This window comes from Herpailurus yagouaroundi, unplaced genomic scaffold (genome assembly GCF_014898765.1).
Source record: "Herpailurus yagouaroundi ecotype Mexico unplaced genomic scaffold, PumYag 160, whole genome shotgun sequence".
In the NCBI taxonomy this organism is placed as follows: Eukaryota; Metazoa; Chordata; class Mammalia; order Carnivora; family Felidae; genus Herpailurus; species Herpailurus yagouaroundi.
The window spans coordinates 4,008,550-4,030,178 of record NW_024412401.1 but is presented as its reverse complement, the minus strand read 5'-3'; the positions used below and the strand labels follow the sequence as shown (position 1 = coordinate 4,030,178).

At 37.6% G+C, this 21,629-nt stretch overlaps 2 protein-coding genes across 10 annotated transcripts in view; one reads left to right on the top strand and one right to left on the bottom strand.

The window, feature by feature from the left end:
- PSIP1 (PC4 and SRSF1 interacting protein 1) overlaps positions 1-10,135 on the top strand; it is a 39,970-nt gene extending 29,835 nt beyond the window's left edge. The window contains exons 9-16 of one of the 5 annotated variants that reach the window (XM_040481292.1): positions 706-934; positions 1,770-1,888; positions 4,543-4,598; positions 5,213-5,283; positions 5,492-5,593; positions 5,711-5,924; positions 7,563-7,674; positions 8,486-10,135. In XM_040481292.1, the coding sequence (XP_040337226.1) occupies positions 706-934; positions 1,770-1,888; positions 4,543-4,598; positions 5,213-5,283; positions 5,492-5,593; positions 5,711-5,924; positions 7,563-7,674; positions 8,486-8,546 (964 nt within the window). In that variant the 3' untranslated portion in view covers positions 8,547-10,135. Of the gene's footprint in view, positions 1-705; positions 935-1,769; positions 1,889-1,965; positions 3,852-4,542; positions 4,599-5,212; positions 5,284-5,491; positions 5,594-5,710; positions 5,925-7,562; positions 7,675-8,485 lie in introns of those variants that run through there. The other 4 variants (XM_040481294.1, XM_040481295.1, XM_040481296.1 and 1 more) reach the window with 4 other exon arrangements.
- Positions 1-21,629, bottom strand: part of SNAPC3 (small nuclear RNA activating complex polypeptide 3) — a 69,573-nt gene that overhangs the window by 12,088 nt on the left and 35,856 nt on the right. For 2 of the 5 annotated variants that reach the window (XR_005792455.1, XR_005792453.1), the window contains 5 exons: positions 20,651-20,733; positions 18,061-18,225; positions 15,050-15,157; positions 13,195-13,819; positions 12,055-12,403 (listed from right to left, as the gene is read on the bottom strand). Coding sequence is in view for 1 of the 5 variants with exons in the window: in XM_040481297.1 (XP_040337231.1) it covers positions 13,672-13,819; positions 15,050-15,157; positions 18,061-18,225; positions 20,651-20,733 (504 nt within the window). In the remaining 4 variants the exon portion in view is untranslated. Of the gene's footprint in view, positions 1-11,075; positions 11,202-12,054; positions 13,820-15,049; positions 15,158-18,060; positions 18,226-20,650; positions 20,734-21,629 lie in introns of those variants that run through there. The other 3 variants (XR_005792454.1, XR_005792456.1, XM_040481297.1) reach the window with 3 other exon arrangements.

Here is a 21,629-nt window from a genome sequence, read left to right as displayed (position 1 = left end):
TAGCATAGATGTCATCCAATGATAATGTTACGCTTACTGGACAGTTTTGGTTAGTTTTGACTTAGTTTTAATGAGGTCTGTAAATCCACTGGTGATGGGAATGCTTATTGCTAGTGAATTTAGCACCGTTAGACATTATGCTTAGTGGCCATATATTTTACCATTATGTGTGTAATTTGGGAGCCTTTTACCTTGTAGAGTATTTCTTTGAATTCTAAAATGGCCATATTTGATAATAACCAGTTCACTTCTACAATTGTACTTTTCCCAGTCTACTCTTTTTAAAACCTGTTATTCTTATAATGATGTAGAATAGAAGGTCTGGCTCTTTCACCCATCTAATATACTGCTGTGGCCCCACAGTGAAGAGTAGTATCTTGGCACAGAAGGTCCTACTCTGTATTCTTTTTTTCAGTGAATGAGTAACATGACAAGAAACTGGGAAAACAAAGGGAAAATCACTTTATTACCTTAATGCCACTGTGATTTTTGTGTCTTCTAATTTATATGAAAAGGATGTTCTTTTCTTTCTATTACTGGATGGTAAAGATACTCCTATTTTACTGGAAGATATGTTAAATTTGTCTAAGTAAATTATTGCTCATTTTTAGCCAAAATACTTCTTTGATTGGGAGAGTATGGCTAAAAGACAATGAATAATGATACCTAAAAATTCATTTTCCATTGCTGTATTTTCAAAAATAGGGTAACTGAAGAAGACAAAAGTAAGAAAAAGGGGCAAGAAGAAAAACAACCTAAAAAGCAGCTTAAAAAGGATGAAGAGGGCCAGAAAGAAGAAGATAAGCCAAGAAAAGAGCCAGACAAAAAAGAGGGGAAGAAAGAAGTTGAATCCAAAAGAAAAAATTCAGCTAAAACAGGGGTTACATCAACCTCTGATTCTGAAGAGGAAGGGGATGATCAAGAAAGTGAAAAGGTACTATCAAGTAAAATACTTACTCTATTTTTGGTTTCCTGTGTAGTTCTTTTTCTCTCGTAAGCTTTCAGTATCTGTGAAAGTATGAATGTGATTAAAAGTAAAACTGAATTTCCCTGCCTTTCTGAGTAAACTTGAATTAGCTGTGTTAAAAACCATACTTGAAACTTTATTATAATTCTAAGTTTATCTCACCCTTCACAATTATGATACGGAAATCAAATGTTTACTCCAGTAACCCACCTATCTAGAAAAGGTAGAAAAGTAGAAATTAAGCTAGATGAGCTGCGACGAGTTAAGACCTAAAAGCGATGCATTTATATGGGGATTTTTATTATTTCCTACAGTGAAATTCTTAACTACTCCTCAGGCCTATTTAGTGTAACGTTTTATCAGTGGTATTTGAATGCCACAGTTGTTTAGGAATAAGTACTGTATGTAGCCTTGGAGATCTACAGACCTGGTTTGTGTGAATCTTTTTTTTCTTTTTCTTTTTTTTTTCCTGATTTCCAAATACTTGAGAAGCCAAGCAATGTACCTGTCAGTAAACAGTACTGAAATCAGAACCATAGTGTGGAGGCCAACAGCCTGACATACTTTGAGCCAAAGGCCATCGTTTGTATGTTACAGCAGTGCAGGAAATAGATTTTAATTCCCCGAATCAGCAAGGGAAAGTTCAGTTTAGACAGCAACATGTATAATTCTGAGATTTTTAAAAATCAGTCATTTAAGTATTTGTCCCTTAAGAAAACCGGTTGCTTTTTTTTCCTCCCAAGATTGTAATCATAGTCACTGACTTGGTAGTTAACTAAATTCATCCTAATCCTCAAAACAGAAGAGAAAAGGTGGAAGAAACTTTCAGACTGCTCATAGAAGGAATATGTTGAAAGGCCAACATGAGAAAGAAGCAGCAGATAGAAAACGCAAGCAAGAGGAACAGATGGAAACGGAGCAGTAAGTATTTTTTTATTCTAAATTTTGATTTTTTAAGCTAGCATGAAATTTTTAAACGATAGAATCTCATTTTTCAGACCTTGATGAAGCCTTTAAGAGAAGTGACTTCTCCCCTGTGTTAGAAAACAGTCTTCAATATATGATGATAATCATGTTTCAGGCTTCATTCTTTGCTGAGTAAGAGGAGGAAATTCAGAGGTAATCACTTGTGAATATTTTTAATTTAAACTGAAAGTGCAGATAGGATTTAACTGTTAGTGGCTTTGCTGAAAATGTCCTCATCCTCTACTGTTTACTTGTTTAGTATTAAATACAGAAAGTGGTGATAACATGTTGGTGGAGGAAGAAGGAAACATCCTTGTCATACCACCAGCAGACCTCTTCCCAAAAGAACAGCAACAATAAGAGGAGCACAGCTGGAAACCCGAGAAGCCAGTAAAAGTAAATCTAGAGGCTGACAGGGTTTGAGTTGGATGTGTGCGATACAAAAGCTCCAAGCTGACTTAAGTTTTGATACTTGGAGACAATACGCACTTACCGTGGGGAATTTCTTTCCCCTTTAATTTTATTCTATAACATAATTTTATTAGGAGGAAAATAGCACTGGTGATGATTACACTCCATGTGCTTATTACATTTGTTTTCCTAGTTATCTTTAGACTGCCACTTCTGAGTTTTCTTTGAAAAGCATTTGGTTGCGAAGCGTCTTGCATTATTCTGACTAAACTTGGTTTCTTGTTAATGGAAGTGATTTTAAAAACATGCTGTAGGTCACTAAGACACATTTAACGATAAGTAATGAATTCTTTAATTAATTTGTACTTTCTCTTTATAAGATAGAGTTGTGAGCCAAAGTCTCTTCACAAGTATAGCGTTTGACTATCTGCTTTCTTAGTTGTTTGGAGGATAATAAGCAGTTTCAGCTGCTTGAGTGGAGTGACATCAAAGATCTAAAGCTCAGAAATGTTACTCCCTGTAGTCTGTTAGACTTGACCGTTTCTGTAAATATGTTAAAGTTACTTTTTATTGCCTATCCTTTTCTATCCTTCTACTGAAGAGTTGTTGGACTGTTTGTTACTTTTGACTTTATTGTGCTCCCCAAACTAAGATAGAAAATTAGTGGTTGCTTAGTAAATCTAGCCCGGCCCTTCTTCAGTATCTCAAAGTTATCTTTTATGTGTTTCAGTTTCTTTTTGAATGTCCTCCGAATGTAACTTTCTCAAATTCTAATATTTGTGTTTTCTTTCCTTCTCCTGTTATTACAAAACTTTGTACTTGGACAGTTTTGCTCTGTAAAGCATTTCAGATGCAGCTTGTGTGAAATGCATTATGCAAAATAAAGTTTATTGTATTGTATTCCCAGCCAAACAACATGTAATCTACAGTAATAAAAAATATATCTCATTTTGGGCTCAAAGCATTAATCCAGTTACTGAAAAGAGAATACAAGTGGAGCAAACAAGAGATGAAGATCTCGAGACAGACTCATTGGACTGAATTCCCCCCTCCCCCCCCTTGATGGAAGAATGTTGCAGATTCTAAATTGAGGACTTCATTAATGGCATTACTGTGTTATGATTGTTTAAAAAAAAAAAAATCCTGTAAGGTACACACTACATACTAAGGTCGGCCATCATTCCTGTTAATTTTTTTTTTTTGTTTTTTTTTCCAAGCTTAAGGTGAAGCTTTGTGTTTGAAAGTTAGAAGATGGTGGTTGTACATTATTTCATTTAGAAAATATAAAAATTCATTTTGTTTTGAAGTTAGGTGTTAAACTGGAATAGCTCTTATACCCCAGAGAATGGGGGCAGTTGTGCCCTTCCCTTGACATTCCTTTGTTGTTTAATTCTTTAGAACCTTAATAATTGTTTTTTTAACCCTGAGAGATTAAACAGTAGACTTGTTAAGAAAACAAAAATGAAACTGTAACCAAAATTTTAAAATAAAGGCTTTTTTAAAAAAACCTGATTTTTAGATATTGTTTTGTTCTTGTCTATTTCAATTGGTTTACAATAGGGCCCGAACTCAAAGCCAAGACACTAGAAATTAGGAGTTGTTTTAAAGGGTTATTTACAGTAAAATGGTACTTTTTCTTTTGTATAATGGTATGTAAATGTCAGTGAATGTCATTTAAGTTTGATGTATTGGCCAAACCCCCGTTTTAATACTATTGTCTTTGAACAGTCTGTTTAACCTTGAAACTTAACAACTCCTTCAACTGTCTGCCCTCTTGGAGATGTGGGAAAAGTTAGTCTGTTTTGACATACTACTTTTAAAAATAATTATGTAGAATTCATGAAATGTTTATAAGCATTCTTTTCCCACTATGGTATGTTTGTCCACTGACCCTGGAATTGGGTCTTTAAGCAACACACTATTTACTATTGGAAAAAAGTTTCACCATGACTAGCATCAAAATTATTTGTGATGCCACTGAAACACTAGATTTTAGCATGTTCGTTTTTACAGGTGTTTTTTGTTTATACTTAATGCTGTGGCATTCTAAAGTTGTATGCATTACAAGTCAATTCCTTGTGATCTAGGCTATTTTCTACCTTAAAAATTTTTTTAGCTTTTACATAAGGGATTGTGGGCATTTGGTAATCAGTCACAAAGTTCCAACGTTTTGAAATATTTGTGTTAACATTTGATAGGCAGAATAAAGATGAAGGAAAGAAGCCAGAAGTTAAGAAAGTGGAGAAGAAGCGAGGTTAGTTATTTCCCTTCCTAAGATGTATAAAAATTATACATAGAAAGGAAGTTATATATTTAATTTTTCATGTGTAGGTTTTTAAATCATTTCGTAAGAGTTCTCAAATCCCCTATAATTGTGCTTTTTCAGATCCCTAACGGATTCTATAGTCCTTGTATTTTAAGTATAATCAGGTGAACTTGCTAATAAGGAGTCATGCTTGCGGTTTTATTGCTCATTATTTGATGATCATGTTTTTGTAACATTGCCAAAAGTTAGATGTTTTCCCATTTTTGACAGATCTCATTGTTTCAGATAGAGTTTCTCTATTTGGTTAAATGTGTAAGGTGAAACAGCTGTCTAAGGATTGGCATAAAGGGGTTAATTACTGGATGCAGACAGCTTATTTTAGACACCTATGCAGCTAGAAGGTGATTTTTTTTCTTTAAATGATGAACGCTGCTTTCCTAAACACTAAAATGTGCCAAATAACTTCTTAGTGATCTGGGCAGATTACTAAGAACGTTTTTAAAAATTCACCAGGTCTTGTCACTGTGCTTTGCTTAGTAGATTTATACAGAAATAGGGGTTTTGGAAAAACTATTCACTGTGTTTCACATTTCAATTTATAGAAACATCAATGGATTCTCGACTTCAGAGGATACATGCTGAAATTAAAAATTCACTCAAAATTGATAATCTTGTAAGTGTTTCATACCTCACTTAAAAATATAGTACTGCCTTTATAGCTTCATGTTCTCTCATGATGTTGTAAGTATGGATAATTTAAGAAGTGGGACTATTATGGTTATTTTGTATTGCCTTGTTTGAGATTTTTAAAGTATTCTTTAGGAATAGGTTATCCAGGCTGTGGTAATTAACAGTTATGACGTTACTGTTTTGTCATGAAGGACGTGAACAGATGTATTGAGGCCTTGGATGAACTTGCGTCACTTCAGGTCACGATGCAACAAGCTCAGAAACACACAGAGATGATCACCACGCTGAAAAAAGTGAGTGATCGTGAATCGTGCAGATTTTAAAAATTTTCTCATTACCACTTGGTTAAGAAATAAGGGTTTAAAAATCAGTGAAGAAAACAATTGTGAGTGTACATTTTGTTTTCTCAGATACGGCGATTCAAAGTCAGTCAGATTATCATGGAAAAGTCCACAATGTTGTATAACAAGTTTAAGAATATGTTTTTGGTTGGTGAAGGAGATTCTGTGATCACACAAGTGCTGAATAAATCTCTTGCCGAACAAAGACAGCATGAGGAAGCAAATAAAACCAAAGATCAAGGGAAGAAAGGGCCAAACAAAAAGCTAGAAAAGGAACAAACAGGTATGTGATAATAAGTTGTTTGCTGCTGGGACTGCTTTTTAAAAATGGCTTTGATATGTAATTTCATTAATATCTTCTCTGCATTAAATGAAGAGGTCTCATAAAGCACTTAGAAAAAGAGAAGCTAAGGTTAAACACTTGGGTTTTTCTTTTTCATTCAGTTTAAATCATTTTCATCAAGCTTAATGTAGTAGTGAATACTAGTGTTTAGTAATAATACTATGAGCAGTTACTATTCTCTTTTCACTTCAATTAGGAAAAATTTCTGACCACACAGTAGACAAGAAAGGAAGTTCCAGGTCCCCATCACCTAGCTTCTGCGATTATTGCTCCGTTTTACTCTCATCAGGCTTCTCTGTGACCTCCCTGAAGATAATTTGGGAGCCAATTCCAGATACGCAATTTCCACCACAGATATTTTAGGGTACCTCTGTGACAGACTCCTAGAACCACAGTATTATTATTTCCCCCAATTCCATGTTATTAAATGTCTTAGGAGCTGCTTAATGTAGAAAAAATATTCAAAAGGAGTTGGATTGTTTTTACTCATTTACTAGGGAATGATGATTCAGGTCTCCTTAGAGATTTGTTAGAAAGTGCCCTCATCATTTAATTAGTAATAGGACATAAAATCGTGTCAATTAGTAAACAGTACATTTGACACTTTTTGTTCTAAAATACCAATGAGAGGGGCACCTCGTTGGCACAGTCAATTGGGCGACGGACTTCCCTCAGGTCAGGATCTCACAGTTCGTGGGTTCGAGCCCCCTGTCGGGCTCTGTGCTGACAGCTCAGAGCCTGGAGCCTGTTTTGGATTCTGTGTCTCCCTCTCTCTCTGCCCCTCCCAGCCCACGTACTGTCTGTCTCTTTCAAAAATAAACACTAAAAAAAATTTTTTAAATAAAATACCAATGGGAAATACAAAATTTTTACTGTGATTCACATTTAAAAAAAAAAAATTTTTTTTAACGTTTATTTATTTTTGAGACCGAGAGAGACACAGCATGAACGGGGGAGGGGCAGAGAGAGAGGGAAACACAGAATCGGAAGCAGGCTCCAGGCTCCGAGCCATCAGCCCAGAGCCCGACGCGGGGCTCGAACTCGCGTACCATGAGATCGTGACCTGAGCTGAAGTCGGACGCTCAACCGACTGAGCCACCCAGGTGCCCCTGATTCACATTTTTATAAGAAATAGAATAATCAGATGAAAAATGCTCTTTCTGGGGTGCTTGGGTGGCTCAGTCAGTTAAGCATCCGACTCTTGATTTTAGTTCAGGTCACGATCTCACCATTCCTGAGACTGAACCTCGTGTCAGGCTCTGTGCTGACGGTGCAGAGCCAGCTTGGGATTCTCTCTCTGCCCCTCTCCTGCTTGCGCTTTTGCTCTGGCTCTCTCTCAAAATAAAGAACTTAAAAAAGAAAAAAAAAATCCCCGTTCTTGTACGGATAGGTATATAGAGTAACCCTGCTTCTTACTGTGCCTCAGTTATACCCAAAAGATTACAGTGTAGTTTCAGATGAGGTACATTAAGTACTAGAGACCTCAGGGCCAGGTTTTATTTTTTATTTTGACTCTTTAGAGGATATCTTAAAAGCATTAGAAGCTCTAACGGTTTTTCCTTTGGAACCCTTTTAAAGGTTCAAAGACTCTGAATGGAGGATCCGATGCTCCAGACAGTAACCAAGCACAGCACAATGGAGACAGCAGTGAAGAAAGCAAAGACAAGCATGAGGCCAGCAGTAAGAAAAAGTGAGGACAGGTTTTAATGGGTCATCATGTAGATTTTTAATTCTTAAGTCACATTGCTGTTCCAAGGTTATTTGTAGAAGAATTCTATTTTGATCACTCAGTTCCTGAATTCAGGAAGCAAGACGGAAATCAAAAAGGCAACAAAAAAATACAATTTACAGTTAATTTGCCTGTATTCAAAGGATTAGAGCTAGATGGTAGGATTCCAGTTTAAAGAAGTATTCTTTGGATTTCTTTCACTGATGCAGCTCTAATAGTGACTTACATTTATACTTTCTTGAATTGTGACAGAATAATCCAAAAATTTGACTAAAATCACAGGCTGTTCTCTGCTGCACCCACTCTAAATAACTAGTTAACTGAACTGGGGTTCTCCAAGTCTTGGCTTTGTTCTGCTACACATTTGAAGGGCTTGGAATCAGGCATCCCTTCTAATTCTGAAAGTCAGGGAAATCTTGTCATCTGTGTCTGTCACCCCTTCTCTTTATTAAGGTTTATAATGTGTTGGTATCACAGATCTAACCTTTTCATGTTTTTCAAAGAGAATTCATTTTAAAGCTGGAAATGATGGAAAGGGCCTGGGCCATGATGCTTCCCTGAGTTACTTTGTGTTTAATCCCAGTATTACTTTAGGAAGAAGACACAACATGGTCAAATAAAATTTTGAACAAAAGGAAGTCAAGATTATTATTTCTTTAATCTTCTGGTGGCCTTAAAAACATAATGCACAGATTTAATGTGTTTTTCCCCCTCCCCCTGAAGGAAAAGAGCCCCTAATCCCAGTTGACACACCTTTCTTTCCTTTCTTTAGGCCATCCAATGAAGAGAGAGAGACTGAAATATCTCTGAAGGATTCTACACTAGATAATTAGGTTGACATACCTGGAATATAAAGAACATTTGAGAAGTTTGTAATGGTTTTCATTTGAAATATTTAGAATGCTGAAAATTTTAAATTTTTATAAGCATAGGTTTTGATGTTGAAAACTTGTTTGGAGGGAGAAAAATCCCTTTATATTTGTTTAAAAGTAATTAAACATTATTGCTAATTGTACTTGTGCAGTATTAACAGCTACATTATTCACTAAGTGTGAGGGAAAACTCATTTAGGAAATGTTAAACTGCTTTTCCAGACATTGGTTGTAGCATAATTTCAATTAGTGTGCGTATGTTAATGTGTAATTGATAGTAGAAAAAAGTTACATTTTTAAAACTGCTACTTGTATAAACCTTTCCTCTTTCCCAAATACTGTGGGTTTTGTGCATAGTTTTTACAAATATTGGATTTACCAGAGTTGTCTTTTCACTGTTTGTGGGTTTTGTAGAAGTTATGCATTTTTATGGTAGATAAAATGTTACTTCTATACAAGTACTCACTTATTTTATCAAAAGTTAATTTTAATCTCACAGTCTACATTGTGCTACATTATTATCCTGCTGCTTTGTAACGATTTGTGGTCTGTATGCCTTTTTGTATGACAACTAGATACCCAACTGACGTTGAACTGACAATTCTACGAGGTACAAAACTCATGTTAACTTTCGAAGGTAATTTAGGTTTTATGGCTGGGAATTCAGTGAAGTCACGTGACTTCCCTGCAGAAAGCAGAATAGGTATATATAGGAATGAATCTGGCTTTAGGGTTCTACCATCTAAGATCCTTTACAGGCACTAGTAGCTGAAACTAAAAGTAAATGATAAAAGTTTATTTTTGAGAACTGTCTCAAGTTTCTGAATTTTTAAAAAGTCACACTCATTTAAGGAAGTCACTGAGTATTTTTTTAATTGGAAAAAAAAATCCATGATTCTTACGCAGTAAATAGTAAATACTATATAAGAAAACTAACCTATTTGAAAACAAGGCTATATCAGAAGGGGATTATTATTTAGAGATCCTGCATGTGACAGAATTGTGAGGAGTTAGAAATACATGTTGCTCTGAGGCAGTAAGACAAAGTAAAGGAGTATTTCGATGGTCTGTATATTCATATATATGGACTTAAGTCAGGGTAAACCAACGTTAACAAAACTTAAGGGTAATTTAGCAGATAGAATTTCTAAGATATTTTGAATATTAGGTCAGTTGGTGGTTTTCAGTAGCTAAGACACTTCTCATGTTTCAAAACTATGAATATGGGGAAAAGGCTTAATACTAATACCAGTGTTTGCATGTGACATGCATTGTATGTTTTTGACCTCTCAGGTAATTGCTTTCATCTATAGATGAAAAGTGAATTATTTCAACAGTTGGAGTTTTGCTTTTTGGGAGGTCTTACAATGGAACCAGGACCCACTGTTTTGAGGGAACTATTGATATTACACTATATCTGGTCCTTAATACAACTTAAATTTGAACAGATTTATTCTAGTTAAGCCATAAGTGTCAACATTGTAAACTTGTTTTGATTAAAGGATTTTTCTATCAAACTCTACTAGTAAATTCTTTGCTACTTAAAAATGTTTTTGGAATTCTGGATTTGCTTCCAGCGGAGTTAATTTCTTAACTTGGTATATAGGTTGTGTTGCCTGGGGAGACAGGGTAACAACTAAATCTATAGGAAGCTAAAAATGTTATTTTTTGTTCACCCTCCCCTTTTCTTCTGTGACCCAGCAGATTGATAACAGTTTTACTGAGAAACCACAGAATATTCAACTTAAGGAGATCTATATAATAGCTTTCTGATTAACTTATGTCTGCGTGTTTGGGTTGGCCTTGCTCTAAACCATTGACTTACATAGTGTTAAACGTAACTGGCCTTCTATTTTTGGTTTGTCATAGGCTGATTCACAGGTAACTACCACTGTGAGAACTCCTAAAAAGTCATAAATACCAATAACTTTCAGGAGCATTTTCTCAATTTAAATTGTGTATTTGGTCAAAACTCCAGTGCTGAACAAGTCAAGTCACCAAGATAATTTAAATGAGATAGCTAACAAAAGTGGGGAAAATTTTTTTCTTTTGGTAGGTATAAACCACCTACTTCATGTTTTTTCAACCACTGGATAACATTTAAAAGAGTGAGTGGGTGGCTCATTCGGTTGGGCATCTGACTTAAGCTCAGGTCGTCATCTCACAGTTTGTGAGTTTGAGCTCCATGTGGGCTCTGTGCTGATAGCTTGGAGCCTGCTTTGGATTATGTCTCCCTCTCTCTCAAAAATCAATGTTAAAGTTTTCTGGAAAAAGAGAGTACGTTGTGGCCCTATAGAAAGAATTGTCTAAAGTTTTCTTAGCTGCTTTGGAGAAATTTCACAGGTACCATCTGAATTGGAGAAACAATGTATAAACAACTTGACTATCTTAAGCCTTCTGCTGTTTTATCCTGTAATTTCAAACAGTAGGAAGATATTTTACCCGCTTTTGGCTGATAACACTGATTATAGTGTACCCACACACACTTACCTGGTTGAAGAGGTCGGGTCAAGATGAGGTCTGCCAACTAATCCTACATAAGAGCAAAGGCTTTTACAAGGCTGTGAGGGCTTCACTAACACCTTATTTTGTCCCACTGGTCAGAGAAAGGATGATCTATTGGAAATAGCAAACCCATAATTACAAACCTTAAGAAATGAACCGCTACGTAGGTAGAAATGTTTTTAATTTAGTTCTCTAACCTTAGAGATGATAAAGATATTGTGACTGGATTGGGAGAAGGTAAAATTATCCTTACAAGATACCAGGGGTTGAAAGACATAAACCAATTTTGCTTTTCTAAATACTGATTTTTGCACACACTCATCTATTATATCAAAATCTTATGCTAACTACAGAGGATACTGATTAAAGTTCATTACAGTATTTTCATATTTGCTTTGCATCAGGTAAAATACGTAATTTAAGTCATGTTTAACACTGAATTTTACAGCTATAAAATCCCTCACTCAAGACCTCTTTTAGGACTATTTCAAAGTTAGAAGTTCTTTTGACTTGAATTTGGTGGGACACCTGTGTATCCAACAATACACTGGCAAATTCTGGGAGTAACAAGGTTAGCCTTTCTTCCTCTAGATTTCACAAGGAAATGATAAAAAGATATCAGAGCCTTTGTAATTTTGATGGGAAAGTTTAACCTTAAGAGCCAGCAGGACAATATTAATGATAAAGTAAGAATTTTACTAGCAGTAATATTTTAACTGACGGTCTTCTTCGTCCACTAAAATGAATTGATGGGCACCACATATGGATTAATGCTTCCACTGGGACAATGCACTTTTTGGAATTTTCTGTTTTGAGACTAGGAAAGGAAAATGAATAGAAGTAAACAGACCCTTGCATACTAATGCAAGAACTATAAGGAATGCAGTTTAAAAATAAAGGACGCAGAAATTCATTTTTACCCCTGGAACTTCTAGGAATTGGTTAAATCAATAGGTTTGTAGCAGAATTTTCAATCTGTTGAATTTATTAGCATCATTGGAAACATGAAAGTAAACATTTAGAAAGCAACTAAAGCCAGGCAAGGGAGGGAGGGATCTCTTAGTTCTTTCTACTGATCCTCTGGTGGTGTATTCACTGAATGAGTGAAAGAGACGGTCACTGCACATACCAGAAACAGGTGCGTGTCCTCTGTACAGCAATGGACTTAATTGGGTATGTGGTACTTAAGTCCACAAAACATTTCACTGCCAATCTTTTAAACATACAGGCTTAAAGGATTCATCAGTTTTGACTTGTATGGTAAATGCTCTTAACCATCCAGGGAATGTGGAACTCAATTGACTTTAAATAACCTAGAAGAGAGAGAGAATTTATGACACGTTTAAAAGGAACAATTTTACAGCATTCTTAGAAGTCTTAAACTTTCCACCAAAAGTTTCCAGAAAACATTTCAACATAGACAACTAGATAACTACAATTTTCTCTAATGACCTAGATCTTGGAATTCATCAAAGGTGTCCTCCGGACCAGAATGAAAGAGAATAAGTAGGATTATCCGAGTGAGGGGGCCAGAAAAATGAAAGAGCTGGACCAGAAAACCTCTGGTCCAACTGATTCTGACAGAATATTGGGTATTCTTGCCCAAGAATGAGTGATCCTAGCAATCCACAGGATCTTGACTTCCCATGTCCCACCCATGTCCCAGTGGTCATAGTACATAAAATCCGCTATTCTTAAGATTTTATTTTTAAGTAACCTCTATACCCAACGTGGGGCTTGAACTTCTAACCTGAGATCAGGAGTTGCACGCTGTACCGGCTGAGCCAGCCAGGTGCCTCAAAATCTGCTATTTTCTTTTAATAACATTAAACTGAAAAAATTCTTGCCCAAGAAATCAATCTTCAATTTAAAGGTTACTTTTGTGAAGGTAGGAGTATATACTCAGGATCCTTTTACATTCATTATTCATGCAGTGAGTCTCATTAAAATGTTTTGTGTGCCTACTAGTTTCTAACAAAACAAAACACTATAAACGAACCCACTGTGAGAACAGATTACACAATAGCTATTCTTAATGCTGTTGTTTGTTAAATCTTTTATTCTTGTTCCTCATTTTTATTACAGATAATTGAATGATGTTTACCTTGGAAGCCTCACGGTACAAGGTGTAGCTCTGTACAAGGTGTAGCTCTTGCACTCTTCAAAGAATTTTCAAAATACTCCCACCACTTGATGTATCATTAACTGAATTTTTCTAATTACAGATTAGCAAAAACCACTCTGGACACAGAATGAATAGACAAGCCACAGACTGGGCAAAAATCAGAACACTTGAATCTGACAAAGGATTTGTATTCAAAATATATAAAGTACTCCTACAACTTAGATAAACACACTTAATGGGCAGAGGCACTAAATAATAACCATATTTTGGAATAAATACTAAACTAATGTATTTCTAAACACAAGTTACTTTGTAAGAAAACCTGTGATCTGAACTTGTGCAGGGGGGTGGGTAACTGGCTGATTGTGTCGGGTGGATCCTGTTCCTCAGTGACATGTTTTGGAAATAAAGTAACCATCCACAGGGTAGTTACTTCACAAGGGTGTACTGTTGTTATTAATTAAAGGTTCCAGGATCAACATAAGGATAAGCAAGGAATTCTCCCAGTTTGTTGCCTTCTGAATCATAGTGGAGCATCCGAAAGCAAACATCACAAAAGAAACATGGGTCCTCTGGTGCAAAACTGTCATTGTTCGTCACCCATCTATAATTAAAAAAACAAACAAACAAAAAGAACATCATTACAATGGACTTTCTTTAACATGCTGTAAGTTATAACTCGTGGTAATGTGTAAATATAACATTCCCACTATTGCCTTACCATTCTATCTTAACAATACTTTATAATCCTTTATATTATTTTGTGTATGTACGTATGTGTATATGTGTGTATATAGATAGATAAATACAGATGTATATATTATTACCAATACTCTGCAAGGCAAAAGGGCAACTTAACAGAAACCCTGTAGAATGCTGTTTCTCTGAAAGACTTCTTAAAGGTAAGTAGAGAAAACTACAAATTCGTATGTGAATGTGTCATACACTTTAGCCACGACTCACTTGTTCTCCAAGTAACTTAAAATTTACACCATTTTGAAAAACCCACAATATATTAGATGCTACAGACCTGATAAACTTTTGTGTAAACCAGTAAATTAGTACTGGTTAATTTGCAAACTCCAGCTGTTTTACCTAGAATTCAGGTTAAAATGTTACAGTGTGTATACAAACGGGAATATGGGTAATATTCAACTGATACTTTGTTTTTTGGCCTGAAATGTTACTGGTCACAGTGAGATGAAAAGACTTTTTCAGTCTATTTGAATTCTGCATCTCCTGGTATGTTTTTACATTCCCTGATTGCCAGTTTGGTAACCGATTTATCTCATGTTTTCTTATTGATCATTTAGAAAAGCATATTTCGGTGGGGGCAGGGAGCCCAAAAGAAATCTACGATACGCAGTTACTCTCTTTTCTTCTGAATGCTTCTTTCCAACTATGATACACAGTTAAAAAGCAAACTAAATGTGAAGTACCACAGAGTAAAAATTTTACGAAACCATATTTTAACCTCATTATATACATGAGACACTGTGTTATTTTTTCATGGAGGAGAAGCTGTGGATGAAGCTTCTTTTGTAAATTGCAGACACGACACAGCGTGGCTCCCTGATGACACAGAATGGATTCATCCAAAGTCTGACCCACCCCTGGACTTTCATTACATATTATTTGTTTCCTTACTGTTTAAAAATGTTGTAACCTACTTTGCAGCATTTAACCTACCAGATAAAACCATTTCTATTTATACCTCCAAAGTAGAAGTCCCTAGATTCAAATTCAAAATAGGAAAAACTGAAAACTGAAATACTAGAAATGGTAAGTACTTGACTACTGAAAACCAGGAATTCTCAAATAATTATGAACTTACCTGGCTGTGTACATTTTACAAACAAAACATTTTCTGGTCCATAACCAATGCTTCTTGATAAGAAGGGGATAAAGGGTCCTATCCAAGCAGTCATCACGATGCACAAGCCTTGTGTACATGAGAAGTAAATGAAGATATTAAAATGCAAATTGGTGTGATCTGTAAAGAATTAAATGTATCTGTACCTCAACATTAACATAGTAGGTATATTTTTCATTTTTTTTTTTTTCAAAAGATTTAAGTATAAACTCGTTTCACTAGGTCTGACCAAACCGTTCCACAAAAACATTCTCCGAAAGATCATTTTGGATTAAACAATGTTTTCTTTCCTGTGAAACTTCCCAAAGCTCTTTATGGGGATATGCTTGAACTAAGAGGGAGCATATCTTAAAGGTATTCCATCAGAGAGCCCCTGCTTTACTCAATACCTTTTTATGAAACATAGTTTGGGCAACTGTTTTACCCACTTGGTTCTGTGGTACATGGCTCTGTTTACTGTCCTCTTTATTAAAATCTAAATCTGACTCCTGGTATAATGTGAGCTGACAGGACTTCAGTTTTAGGTGTCAGCATTAAGTAAACTGAAAACGGAAGGCACTCTCAACTACGCCATTGATCGGATGACGGGGTTTGAATAAGTCCCTGAACCATGCTGGACCTCAGATTCTCCACCCCAAAAATGAAGGGACTGCACAAGAGTATTCTGAATGTCCCTGACAATTCTAAAATGTAATGATTTTCTTTTAGTAAGAAAGGGTAGCAATATATCAACTTTACCATCAGCAAATGGTTAATACACTTGTAACCGTTTACCAAGTCTTAGACTTTAATCCACCTAGAAGGTAAAAATGATTTGTAGCCTAAAACTACACTTAGAAGTTCCTTAAAAGGGGCACCTGGCTGCCCTGTCGGCAGAGCAAATGACTCTTGGCCTCGGGTGTGTGGGTTCAGGCCCCATGTTGGGTGTAGGGATTACTTAAAAATACAACCTTGGGGGACCTGGGGGACTTAGTCTGTCGCGCATCCAAATTTGGTTATCAGCTCAGTTCCTGATCTCGCAGTTATTGAGATTGAGCCCCGCATCGGGCTCCACGTTGGGCACGGAGCCTGCTTGGGATTCTCTCTCCCTCTGCTTCTAGCTTTTTCCCCTGCTTGTGCTCACTCGCTCTCAAAATAAATTTAAAGAGAGAAAAGATTCTCCTTCTGCCCCTCTCACCTACTTGTGCACATGCTCTCTCTCTCTAAAATAAAAAATAAAATCTTTTAAAGGACAGTTAAAAAACTTTAAATCTTAAAAAAATTTATTTTTAACTCCTTAGAAAAGTCCCATGCTGTAAATGCTTAGTAAGTGTCAACTGTTTCCCCAAGTTGCCTCGAGTGTAAGGACTGATAACGCTCGCTGTTCAGTAAGAAATGTAAAATGGGCCTGGGCGGCTCAGTCGGCTAAGCGTCTGATTCCCGATTTCGGCTCAAGTCACGATCTTGCAGTCAATGAGTTCGAGCCCCGCATCGGCTCCGCGCTGACAGTGTGGGGCCTGCTTGGAGTTCTCTCTCTCCCTCTCTGCCCTTCCCTGCTTGTGCTCTCTCTCAAAATAAATAAACTTAAAAACACCCATAAAACTAAAATCACAAAAAACTGGATTGTCACCCATCTTATGCTAATTCTCAGGCACATTCCCCTTCATTTGAGTGACAGCTTCTGTAAAATTTAACACATTCTCAAAGAAACGTACATAATTTCAAGGCCTATAAAGCTGAGGGTTATGAGCTCTCCTGGCTCTGGCTTGAGCAATTCTTTTTCCCTCAGGGCAACTGTTTTTGCATTCTTAACGGTTTCTTTTAAATTTAGGTCCTCGACATTCCTCTAAGGAACCAGACTAATTCTGGTAAAATATTGCATGTTCACATGCTGCCAAACTAATACTTACACCTGAACCACACAACTGACCGTAGGCGCCTTTTATCGTGTAACACGTGGCTTTCTAGCTGCTAATGCCCTCGTGTTTGCATTTGCTTAATGAGGTTTCGATGCACCTGTCGCTAATTCAGTTCTGTATTTCCTGACAGAAGGACAGACGTGCTCTCCACGTGTGCTGTGCGTCAGCGGGAGGTCTGGCACTTCTAGACGTGCTTCCTGAGCTCTCGGCCGCGCCCCAGTCTTGGGACTAAGCTGCTCGCGAGCTCGGCTACGCGGCCATCGTGCTGGGATTTCCCTTTCCTGGCTCCGAGAGTCCTCCTCATGTCTCCCCCTATTCCAAGGTTTACTCTTTGTGTCAAGTACTTCCTCTGGGAGCTTCCTGAGAATGAGTGCATGGGAGGTCAGATGTTCGGAGAGACCGGTCCCTAAGACCCAAGAGAAGTGGACACGGATTTGTCCGGGCATCGGTTCCTACCACTGGTATAATAAAAAGCACGGGTAGATCAGTGCTTCGCATAAAACATAAAAACAGTCCCTCGGAACCAAAGCAGGGAGAGAGCAGGGCTTATTCCTATATGTTGATCCTTCATACACTGAGATTCCGAAATAAGGAGATGACTGGCCTCATTCATGAGAGATGCCAGCTACACAAAAGTTAGCTCATTTTAAAATAAAAGGAATCTGATTTTAAACCACTTTGGTCCTTCCCCCCTTATACTTATGAAAGCATTAAGAGTTCACATTTGTCAAAGATGAGAATTACTCTTCCCTTCCCCCAGTTGCTTTTAAATCTTAAAATTCTGGCAAAGAGACAAGCAACTTAGACGTAGTTGCAAATCTGGCAATAAGCTAAGGGGCTACGTACAAAGTGGGTGGAGACTGCCTGTCTAATCCTCCAAAGGAGACACTTCTTTACAGATTTTCAACCCTCCGATAACCAGTAAAGTATTTATCACAGATCTTCCCAAAAGAAAGTGTGCAAATGGATGGTCATTCTATGGAAAGTGGACAGTTTTGCTGCTCCCAAGCCAGGCTGCGGTGACTAATTTTATTCCTCGCGTTAAAAACAAAAACAGAAAATGCTGCCACTTACCTTATGTCAGTGATGACGACAACATGCTCACAGTCTCCCTGGTGACAATATAAGTAAGGAAAACCCAGTTTAATATACAAGTCATTGAAGGTAAAATCTTCCATTTTAGCGGTCTGAAATTTTCCATAGCCTCTATCATGGGACTCTGACCACTCAATGATAGTTCTGAAGGGGGCAAAAAGGCAACGGTATTTCATTACTCCTCAAAAACCTAGAAATGACAGAAAATGCTCTATGACCGCAACTATTTCTTAAAACCTGGCTCACTCACTCAACGACAGTTGCCGTCTTGAGGCAAAAATCTTAGTGGTTGATACATGTTGAAATTAAGAACTCTGGATTCTTGGGGCGCCTGGGTGGCTCACTCAGTTAAGTGTCCAGCTTGGGTTCAGGTCATGATCTCACGGCTTGTGGGTTCGAGCCCCACATCGGGCTCTTAGTGCAGAGCCTGGAGCCTGCCTGGGATTCTGTGTCTCCCTCTCTCTCCGCCCCTCCTCCGATTGCGCTGTCTCTGTCTCTCTTTCAAAAATATTTTTTAAAAATTTTAAAAATAAAAACAGGGGCGCCTGGGTGGCTCAGTCGGTTAAGCGCCGGACTTTAACTCAGGGCATGCTCTTACAGTTCGGGGGTTCAAGCCCCACATCAGGCTCTGTGCTGATAGCTCAGAGCCTGGGGCCTGCTTCGGACTCTGTCTCCCTTTCTCTCTGCCCCTTCTCGGCTCGTGCGCTCTAAAATAAATGTTAAAATTTTTTTAATAAAAATATAAAAAGAACTCTGACTCCTTCTGTATCCATTAGAGCAACAGTTCTCAAAGTGTGCTTCCTGAGGTCAAAATTATCTTTATGAAAAAATGTCATTTGCCCTTTTCAATTCCTATTCACTCATAAAGGACTGGTAGGCCAGAAGCTACTGAATGGGAAATGGAGAATGCCACTCCTCTCATTTTGTTGTGGAAAAGTTATTCCCCCCCCCCAAATTATTGTTAACATTTAATGGAATCGTTTAAATTAGCGGATATTTAAATTATTTCTTAGTTGCAACCTCGAATACGGTAAACATGGATAGCTATAGCCCACATAATCAAAAGCTCTTTGGAGTCCACAAGTATTTAGAGTAGTGAGGAATGCCGAGAACAAGTGTAAGAACCGCCACATTAGAATACACACACAAGTTGCTCTAACGAAAGAATGCAGATAAACGCTCAAGAAAAAATACACATATGTACTCTAGTCACTGGGACACTGACAACAGAAGTATGGCCTAATTAACATGGTCATTAGCTACAGATTTTTCATATTATGTACTTAACCATGGATTTACATACTCCCATCGGGCAAACAACAGTATACGCTGGACAAGCAGAAAAAATAGTGAACGATTAATTTACTGCTATCATCTAAATATGAAAGAGACTAATAAATTCTTTAAGTGGGATTTACATTTTTTTTTTTTTTTTTAAAGTTTATTCATTGTGAGAGAGACAGAGGAGAGCACAAGCAGGGGAGGGGCAGAGAGAGAGAGAGAGACAGAAGCCCAAGCAGGCTCCTCATTGTCCGCACTGAGCCCGATGTGGGGCCCAAACTCACAAACTGTAAAATCATGACTTGAGCCAAAATCAAGAGTTGGACGCTTAACTGAGCCACCCAGGCGCCAATTCTTAAGCAGCCTCCAGGCCCAGTAGGAGCCAGGTGTGGGGCTTGATCCCAAGACCCTGGGATCTTGAGTCAAGCTGAAATCAAGAGCTGGACACTCAACCAAATGAACCACCCAGGGGCCACTCTCTGTTTTCAAACTGTATTCAGTTATTTCATGTGCTTGCCCTAGGTACTGGTAAGTTAAAATTTTTCTTCAGAAAGAAACTTTTCTGACCAAAGGTATGCATAGATCACTTCAAAATCTTTGTGTTATCTACTGTCTTAGAAATTAGGGGCGCCTGGGTGGCGCAGTCGGTTAAGCGTCCGACTTCAGCCAGGTCACGATCTCGCGGTCCGTGAGTTTGAGCCCCGCGTCAGGCTCTGGGCTGATGGCTCAGAGCCTGGAGCCTGTTTCCGATTCTGTGTCTCCCTCTCTCTCTGCCCCTCCCCCGTTCGTGCTCTGTCTCTCTCTGTCCCAAAAATAAATAAACATTGAAAGAAATTATAGCAAATCATGGGGCACCTGGGTGGCTCAGTCGGTTGAGTGTCCAACTCTTGATTTCGGCTCAGGTCATAATCTCATGGTTTGTGAGTTCGGGCCCCGCGTGGGGCTCAGTGCTGACTGCACGAAGCCTGCTTGGGATTCTCTCGCTCATTCTCCACCTCGACCATGCTCATGCTCTCTCTCCCAAAATACATAAAAGTTCTTTTTTTAAGTTAAAAAAAAAAAAAGACTCTCTTTTTCTCTGCCCTTCTCCTGCTTGTGTGCACGCTAATTCTCTCCCTCAAAAACAAACAAACAAACAAAAGAAACAGAGATATTTTTGACCCCAAAACAAACAAAACAGTCTAACAAAACAATTCCTTGGCAAAGGTCCCTAACAGACCAGTTTGTGGAGCTCTCACCATTTTGAGAACTAGAAACAGGAAAGACAGAAGCTTTTTGAAGACTGTACCTGCTCAAATCTCTGCACTCAGGGTATCTCTTATCATTATAAAATGTTCCTTCAAAATAAAAGAAGGCTGATTTGTACAGGTCCTATAAGAAACGAGATGGTATTAAAAGAAAGTCCACTATTAACAATTACGAATCGCTACAATTCAAAATGTATGTCATAAAATCACACCTATTAATGTGCTTTACAGTAACTTTAGGCAACTGCACAAAATATGCTTAGCTCATTAGTTTAATATTTAATGAGAATCTCCTATGTGACAAGTATTATGCTACTTACCAGGGATAAAAGTGTAAAGATATCCTGAGATTTATGAAAGGAACCCAGTTAGAAATAAACTTTAATATTATCTTATTATATGCATACACAGCAGGGATTTATTTCGGATTCTAGAATTATTAAAAACTGGAAGTCACATTTTTGGTATTTCCCCAGCTATGATAACAGTGATCAATCAGAGAGTTATGTCTTTCTGTTATTTTTTAATATTTTCAGCATTCTTTTATAAAAATTCTCCCTTCAAATTTTCAGTAATTCTTAGGCAGAATTTGAGTATCTATTCTTACTCAAGCAATCTTGCCCCAAAGTACCGCTGTAGTCACACAGCTGGTCTGAACCCTGAGGTTTCTTAACCTTCCGTCCAGCAACTTTCCAGACGGGTGTCTCTTGCTGCGTAACAGAGTCACAGAAACACAAGAGCCCAAGTCTCCCCTCAGAGCTGTTAAATGAGACTCACCCGGGCACCACTGTTTTCCCGAGCTCCCCAGGAGATTCTATATGTTAGACTCACTCTTCACAATGTCCTTAGAATACATCAGACCCCTGGGGGGGGGGGGTTCTTTTTCTTAGTTTATATATACTCTTCAGACCGAAGTTTCCTCACCTATAATGACCACATCTGCCATGCTATCTTCCAGGACTCCAGAACAGTTATGAACTATAAAAACATGTAAGTTTCGGGTATTAAATCTTACTCTAA